Here is an 8,321-nt window from a genome sequence, read left to right as displayed (position 1 = left end):
GGACCGTGTGTACTAAGATACATAAGGATGAAACAACTATGTTGTGGTTTGTGTTTGAACTTTAAATTTTATGTTTTAATTAAGCTAATAGTCCAAAATAAATAATGCATTGACCACCAAGATACTTATGGGTACCAATCTCCGTCACCGCCACGTTTGTATTTCCGCTGCCACGTTTTTGGGGTGTGACACTACCAGCCTTCTCCCAAGAAGGACCAATTTTTAAGTGCTCTGCGGATCCTATGTCTGATTTGATCGATTTTGTATACCCTTCACTTCTTCAACTATACAAAGATAAAGATTATTTTGCTGAAAGAGCTATACTGGCACCAACAAATGAAGTTGTACAAGAAATAAATGAAAGATTGCTTGGTTTGTTTCCTGGCGAAGAAGTCGAGTATTTGAGCTCTGAAAGTATTTGTCAAACAGAGGAAGCAAAGAATCCATCAAACGGTAAACTATATTCTCCCAATGTTCTTAATGGTCTTAAAATATCTGGTTTGCCTAATCATCGATTAGTCCTTAAAGTTGGTGTCCCTGTAATGTTGCTTCGTAATATATATAAACATAATGGTTTATGCAACGGTACGAGATTACGTATTACTAAACTTTACAGACGTGTTGTAGAAGCTGAGATTATATCTGGAGGAAACATAAGGACAAAAATGTATATTCCATGGATCAGTTTGACGCCATCGAATAAAAGAATTACTATCAAGTTTCAACGACGCCAATTCCCCTTGTCTGTATGTTTCGTAATGACTATAAACAAAAGTCAAGGACAATCTTTATCAAGGGTTGGATTGTATCTCAAATGTCGAGTTTTCTTACATGGTCAACTTTATGTTGCATTATCAAGAGTAAAAAGCAGAGTCGGTGTCAAGTTGATTATACTAGATAAAGATGGTAATGTAACAAATAAAACTAATGTGGTGTATAAGGAAGTTTTTTCCAAGATTTGAATAATTTGGTTTTTGTTTCTTCCAATGTGTTTTTACACAACATTAAATTTTAACATAAATAATTTTTTTTTACAGCCGCGTTTAACTTGAGCTTTAGCCTAGTACCACATAGAAAAGATTGAAAGTAGGATACCTAATGCTAATGACATCCAAGTACATTGTTGGGATTCATACACGTGTTTTAAAATTTTGATTGAGCGTAACCATGTATACGAACCATCCAAACAAGACTATTGATTGCCCACCGGGAGTAAACATGCAATACCAAATCCAAATGACTACCAAACACATGGTGTTTATCGAAAACATACCTTTCTTTAAAACAACTAACCAAGTCAAAAACAAACCGAGTTCAACAAACCGTTCGTTAGATCCGTTAACACAAAACAACACGAAGCACTCAAACGGATTCCACTTATCATAATCCACCCCGGGATGAAAGCAAGTTTCGGGCAGTTAGTTTGCAAAGGCAGCGGCGGTGCGGTTAGGTGGCGCCATGGCGTCCGCGCATGAAAGTTCAAAATGACGTATTATGAATCACAAGTGAGGTCATAAGACTACATATATAATCAAAATGATGAATACAAATTCAAAATGACATAAATTCCATGTAAATTATAAAAATACTTTTGTGTAATAATATGTTTTAATTATCGCCCTATCAAAAACAAATAATCCACTTCTATTAATATGTTTTGATTATCAACCACATATCTATTCAGTGACTCCCTTCCCAACACATTGTTCTATATACAAATAACATATTTAAAACCCTTATTGTATACACATGTAGTCTTCAACAATACAAAGAATCATGGTTTTGCAACTGCACGTGTGTTTTTCCAAAGCCACTCACGTGCAGACCCATCTACCAATGATGAAACCTGAAAGAAAATATCCATACTAACAAATTAGTGCAAGCACAGGTAATAGTTGGGTTGGGTTGGGTCGGGTCAGGTCTGTAAGTCTGTTTAGGATAAATTTGTTTCAAACGGGTCACACAATTAAAGGAAGATAACACTGACAAGTTAACTAAAGTATATGTTTACTGCATGCAACGTCCTAAATCATTTTATTCAAGCATTTAGCTTATCGGGACGGTATAGTTTTTTTGATCAAATTCCAACACATCGATTATTTATAAAACCCATGACCTAGTGGTCATGGTTTGGCGGTTTTACAGTTTGGTATTGGCGGTTTTACAGGTTGAACTGATTTTTTTTTTTATTTTTTCTCCTCAACATCATGAGTTTGTTTTAAAATTTTTAAATTGATAAAGATGATTCATTAATAATTGCATATTCCTATAAGAGTTAAAACGGTCGATTCAGTTTACACGTCCGGTTTCAACTTTTAAGTTACAAACCGTCCGCCAGACCGTTAAATCGACAAACCGCCAAAACCAACTCAACTGGCCGGCTTGCTTCAGTTTGGGCAGTTCAGTTGGTTTCAACGGTTTATGAACACCCCTAATTTTATCTGTTATCAAATCTAGCCGATCAATCCATTCTGCGACCTCTAATTAAAATCACTCTTCAAGATCTTAACTAGAATGCAGCACATGTCATGTAGTGATGTAGTGAGTAACATATTGTCATCTTATCGTTAATTAATATTAATATTAATATTTATATTAATAAATGACAGCTGCACAAAGATTTACCTTCTCCCAAACTTGTGAATGGTAATCATTGAGCCAATTAACCTCAGAAGCAGAGAGCAAGGTCAAATCAATCAATTTTGTCTGCATAATGAAATTAACATTAGTATTTAACAACTTATTAAATTATATCAAAAAAAGTTAAAAATAAAAAATTTTAAAAGTAATCTCTGGACTGCACATCTGCGACCAGATGGTCCAGATTAATTTTCTTAATCACAACAAAGGAAGCTTAACTATGCTGCCAAAATTTTATGGGAAGTTGGGAACTGCAAGAATTATACAAGCTAAAAATATACAGGTTTAACGCGCACCTGTATAGGGACAAAAGTAAGCTTCTCAAATCCAATATAGGCAATTCCTCCAAAACGATTAGGAGTGTCAATCTCTTTGACATATAGAAGATTCTGCATGATGTATGTCAAAAAACATTAATATAAATTTTTAAAGTTGTACCAACTAAATTTTCATTACTCTGACCATAAACATCGTCATACTCAGTAAATCCCACCAATAGAAAAGCTAAGGTAGGGTATGAGGAGGGTAAGATGTAGACAGCCTTACCTCTACCCCGTAGGAATAGAGAGGCTGCTTCCAGTGAGACCCCCGGCTCGATTACTCTGACCATAAACATAAAACGATAAAAGATTACAAGGTACGAGTGTCTACGTTGTTCTCATATCGAACATCCTTTCTCTCTCTCTATGCGCACACACACATGTAGTAAAGCCGAAATAAGGTGTAAATAATACCTCAATACGAATGCCAAAAGCATGGTCCTCATAATATCCTGGTTCATTGCTAACAATCATGCCTTTGAGCAAAGGAGTCATATTTCCAAATCGAAAGCTAATACTTTGTGGGCCTTCATGAACATTCAATGCAGCTCCTACCCCATGCCCCGTCCCTAAACGAGAAAAAAATATTAACCCCACCATCTGAAATTAGATGTATACCTTTTTAATTTTAGTTTGTCAATGACCTGCAATAATTGCACATTCCTGAAAACCTGTGCACTTACTAGGGGTAATTTTGTCATTTAACTTATTAAAAACACGTTATTCATTCATTCTTAAATCTGCGTCTTTTGTTTAGTGGGAAAAGAAGTTTACCATGTCGGTAATCAAGTCCAACCTTCCAAAGTGAAGAGCGTGCAAATGCATCCAGTACAAAACCAGGAGTATTTTCAGGAAACACTGCTTGATCTAGAGCTATATGGCCCTGAAATTATGTATATTAATGTTAAACTAATGATACGAAAATGACAGCTAGCTCTTGAAGGTTTTAAAAAGATTGAAACTGAAACTTCATATCATAGTTGTCAAGGCGCTCGGGCGCAGCGAGGCGAGCCCAAAGCGCCTTGTGGTAGCCTAGGCGCAAAAATGGGTTTTTTTTTTTTTTGAAAAAACGTTGTCCGGGCGCAAAAGGCGCGCGCCTAGGCGAGGCGAACCAGTGTTCAGGCGCAAAAGGCGAGGTGATTTTAAAAGTTTACAGCACTAAAAAAACGAAACGAGTGCAAAAACTGCCTCACGCGGGCCTGGGTTTTCGGAGCTGCACGCACGAGTTCAACCAAATTCCAGTTCAGAAACTCATTTTTTGCGCCTTGCGCCTAGGCTCCGGGCGAGGCCGATGCGCGTCGCCTGCGCCTTGCGTCTTTGACAACATAGCTTCATGCCTTCATATTCCAAAGTCCTAGGATGAACATCGAAATCAGATATTAAGTATGAAGTCAGAACCTGAAGAACTCGTGTGAAGCATTCTTTTTGTCGTTCAGAAGGTTGACCAAAATGTACTGTCCGAGTTATGTCAGTGGTCCCATCAAGATACTGGGCCCCACTGTCTAGTAGGAAGAGCTTCTGCGTATCCACAATACTACAGCTATCTGGTTCTGCTCTGTAATGTATAATAGCACCGTTCGCACCAGAACCTGCAATTTAATAAGGAAACTTTTTATTCACAAAATTTCTAAGATTGTTAAGGAATAATAAAAGCATAAAAAGTTATGTAGAGAACATACCACTTATAGTATCGAAGCTAGTATCAACAAATCCAGCTTGACTTGCACGGAATTCAAGAAGCTTGTCCGCAACTTCTACTTCTGTAAGTACCACGTTTTTATTCATTTCCTCCTCCAGCCATGACCAAAACTCAGTAAGAGCAGCTGCATCCCTGATACCCAAAAACAACCACCAATTAGTAATTTATCTTTAACAATATTTTAATTATCTTGCATTATAGAAAATACAATTTATTTATTACCTTAAATGAGAATTACGCATCCCTTTTAGCTCAGCATGATTTTTAACTGCTTTAGCAAGGGACACGGGAGAGCTTTTACATAATGCGGTCGGTGCCCCAGACGAATTCTTCCCTTTGCGTTTACTACCATTTGTTTCTGTATATTTATCACAGGCAGTTGCATATGTGCTTGAAATAGCAGCATTAATGGACGATGTGTCTAACCAAAGGTGGGCCCCTCTAGCCGCTAACTTTTCAATTTCAGAAAGAATAGAGTCATATGCTCGTAACTCTACGCCAGCTTTCTTCAAGTGGTCCATCACTTCAGGGGTAACTTTGGAACTATCAACAAACAGTTTTGCTGAATCAAGCTCCACTATCAAGTACGCGTACATAACAGGAGAATGTGGAACATCGTTTCCTCTCTGCAAATACAATTGCATTATTATAAGTTAATAACATAGAAGAAGCGGGGCACATAGACCGATAGACAGACGTCTTGAGAAGTTAAAAATATATTACCAGGTTCAGTAGCCAGGCAACTTCATCGAGCATAGAGATTACAATTGCAGATGAACCATGGTTAATGAGGTCACACCTCAGGTTAGCTAGTTTCATTGATGCATCTACACCGGCATATTTAAGTTCGTGCACTCGAATTGGTTTGCTTGTAGGCAACGGCCTTGCTTCTTTCCATATTTCGTCCACAAGATTAACACCATATAAGTAAACTAACTCATGATTGCTTTTAGCTACGCTTTCCTTTAATTCATTTACAGCGTCAGAAGAAAAAAGAAACTGCTCCCTTCACAAATACAAGAAAAGGTCACACGCATATAAAATACACCAAAAAAACCTTGGTTTAAAAAAAGCGGGAAGCGCACAAAAGCAATGAGGTCTAAAACAGATTTTTAAAAAGCGAAGCGCAAAAGCGGTGAGCTTTTCGTACGCAAAGCGCAAAGTGATTATATAATTTATTTTATATATCCCATAAGTGATTTAGCTATAATTAAGCTTTATATATGTTTTAAAATGAAAAAAAAAAACATAAATGTACAGCATAAAAAGCCTGTTGCACAACACTCAGAAGCATAGAAACACCCCATGTACAAAAAGCGTGCGCCTTAGGTCGATTTTCACCCTAAAAAGCGCGCCTCAGCTGCGCTTCTTGTACATCGTGCGCGCCTTATGTCACACAAGGCGATGGGGTTTGCGCCTAGATGCGCTTAAGGCGCGCTTTTTTAAACCAAGATAAAAACTATTCAAATACTACTCACGGGATCGATGCCGATTCTGCTACCATCAGCTAAAACATCATTTAGCCACTCGGCAGTGCTAGGGACACCCGAGCTACCAGATCGCATTAGGGTCCAGCTCGAGCTTAACTGCTTCTCAGCCTGGTACACAACATCAAAATAAAAAAAAAGTTAAAAAAAAAATCTTTTAATTCATATGTTCATATCTTAAGAAACTGAGATAAATAGATAAACACCTGGAGGTAATATCTCCCATCTGTCCAAAGAGCTGCCTTATGACTTGTAACAACTGCAGTGCCAGCACTACCGGTAAAACCTGATATATAGGCCCTCCTCATATAACACTCAGCAATATATTCACTCTGTATTCATTGCAATCAAATTAGAGTAATAGAAACTAGATCGTTCCACAAAAGATGAATCTGATTATTATGATATATTAATCCAAGTATTTTAGGGAAGGCGAATTGGAAATAAATAATCCCACCCTTGGTTTTAAATTGCGTGATGCGCTCCGATGCGTTTAGTCCAAAAATCTGATTGCGTGATGCGTGATGCGCGATGCGAGCGCATCATGTATGTGATGCGTTCTTTATAAAAAAAATAGTTAAAAATTATTTATACATAAAAACTTATAAAAACATACTTAAAGTAAAACAACTGACGTAGTTAGAAGATAAGAGTTGTGTTTTTTTGGTTCAAATCAAGCATACTAAGATGTTAATTATGGAAAAAACCGAACACAGTTCATAAAATCTGGAAAAAAAAGCATAAGAAACAATGTTGCATGCATCAGAGCGCATTATGCGAAATGCGCGCAATATTCTCGCATCACGTAAACGCAACGCATCAGCTGTTGCGATGCGCTCTCATTAGTGCATCGGGCGCATCACGCATTATGCGCGCATTTTAAAACCAAGATCCCACCTAACTTAATTTGGCCGATAATAATCCCAAGTCAGTTATTGGCCGATAGTAATCCGAACTGGTCAATTTTTTTATTTTTTATTATTTTTTTTTTTTTGTAAAATAGTCCGCCGTAAAATAGCTTAACGGAGTTAAGTTTTTTTCCGAATTACAAACCGATGTTTTAGGGTTTTTGATCAGAACGAAGATACGAGTCGATTGATGTAAAACTTACCTCGAAATTGCGCTTGAAATGGCTTGATTTTTGTTAATTGGAAGTTTAAACACCCGAATTGAAGCACCGTTTTCGTGGGTTGGGACTGTATTTCAAGGTAAGTTTTACATCAATCGACTCGTATTCTCGTTCTGATCAAAATCACTAAAACATCGGTTTGTAATTCGAAAAAAAACTTAACTCCGTTAAGCTATTTTACGGCGGACTATTTTACAAAAAAAAATTGACCAGTTCGGATTATTATCGGCCAATAACTGACATGATATTATTATCGCCTTATTATCGGCCAAGTGGGATTATTTATTTCCAATTTGTCTTTAGGGAATGGTGACGTAAACCTAAAAGTATATTTGTTAAGCAACAGCGATAGAATCATACCTGGTGAGCATCCTGAGAGGGGATAATATAGGCATCAATATGAACACCAGGCTTCCGGAAAATCTCACGGAGAGAGGTGAGCTTCTGATCATGCTCAAATCCGCTATGGCTACGATTCTCATGCTTGGAGGTGATCGGAGACGAACCGGAAGAACAATTTCGAACGATAAAACTGCTATTCAGAAGAATCTTGATGGGGTTGAAAGAAGAACGGTAAACTGGAAGTGATTGAGAGAGGGTGGTGGAGAGGTCGCGGGAGCGCGGCGGCGTTGTAGAGAGAGAAAGGGCTGACATTATCGCTGCTGCTGGTGAGAGATTGATGAAGAAGACGAAAGAGGTAGAAGATAAGGCAATGTATTACCGGAATTACAAGCAATGGCTAGAGGGTATGGTGACATCCTATCTACAAAGATGATCATTAGAGGGTATGGGAGGACTTCACCACTTTTTTTATTTTTTTTTAATTTCTATGCCCTATGTATAAATATTGAAGCCTAATGTACAAGTCCCTAACACAACCAAACAAACAAAACAAAGGGGGCCCACCATTTCAGACCGTCGCCACCGTCTGAAATTAGACGTGGAAGACGGGACGGGACGGAGGACGTGGGGGGCGGGATGGAGGACGTGGGGGGCGCCGGTGGAGGACGGCATGCATACCGTGCAGCCTTACGTTTTTCTCTTTC

General features: G+C 38.0%; 2 protein-coding genes across 3 annotated transcripts; one reads left to right on the top strand and one right to left on the bottom strand.

The window, feature by feature from the left end:
• The first annotated feature begins 242 nt into the window (after window positions 1-242).
• Window positions 243-962, top strand: LOC110870468 (ATP-dependent DNA helicase PIF1-like). The gene has a single exon (XM_022119649.1). It carries the CDS (start codon window positions 243-245, stop codon window positions 960-962), a length of 720 nt encoding a protein of 239 aa, XP_021975341.1.
• Window positions 963-1,623: 661 nt separating this feature from the next.
• LOC110873586 (aminopeptidase P2) lies at window positions 1,624-8,032 on the bottom strand. 2 transcript variants are annotated; one of them, XR_004871725.1, is made up of 13 exons: window positions 7,636-8,032; window positions 6,353-6,478; window positions 6,138-6,257; window positions 5,383-5,658; window positions 4,882-5,285; window positions 4,640-4,791; window positions 4,359-4,549; window positions 3,735-3,843; window positions 3,375-3,529; window positions 3,187-3,242; window positions 2,937-3,029; window positions 2,626-2,706; window positions 1,624-1,846 (listed from the first exon to the last, which is right to left on the bottom strand). XR_004871725.1 is itself a non-coding variant. In XM_022122533.2 (12 exons), exons 1-12 carry the CDS (start codon window positions 7,927-7,929, stop codon window positions 1,775-1,777), a joined length of 2,073 nt encoding a protein of 690 aa, XP_021978225.1. In that variant the 5' UTR covers window positions 7,930-8,032; the 3' UTR covers window positions 1,624-1,774. The 2 variants fall into 2 exon arrangements, 1 of the variants encoding a protein (XP_021978225.1); XM_022122533.2 differs by lacking the exon at window positions 3,187-3,242.
• Between the last annotated feature and the right edge of the window lie 289 nt (window positions 8,033-8,321).

The sequence above is a fragment of the Helianthus annuus genome, chromosome 11, assembly GCF_002127325.2.
Source record: "Helianthus annuus cultivar XRQ/B chromosome 11, HanXRQr2.0-SUNRISE, whole genome shotgun sequence".
In the NCBI taxonomy this organism is placed as follows: Eukaryota; Viridiplantae; Streptophyta; class Magnoliopsida; order Asterales; family Asteraceae; genus Helianthus; species Helianthus annuus.
The sequence above is the reverse complement of the archived record's forward strand: the minus strand, read 5'-3'. Positions and strand labels throughout refer to the sequence as shown.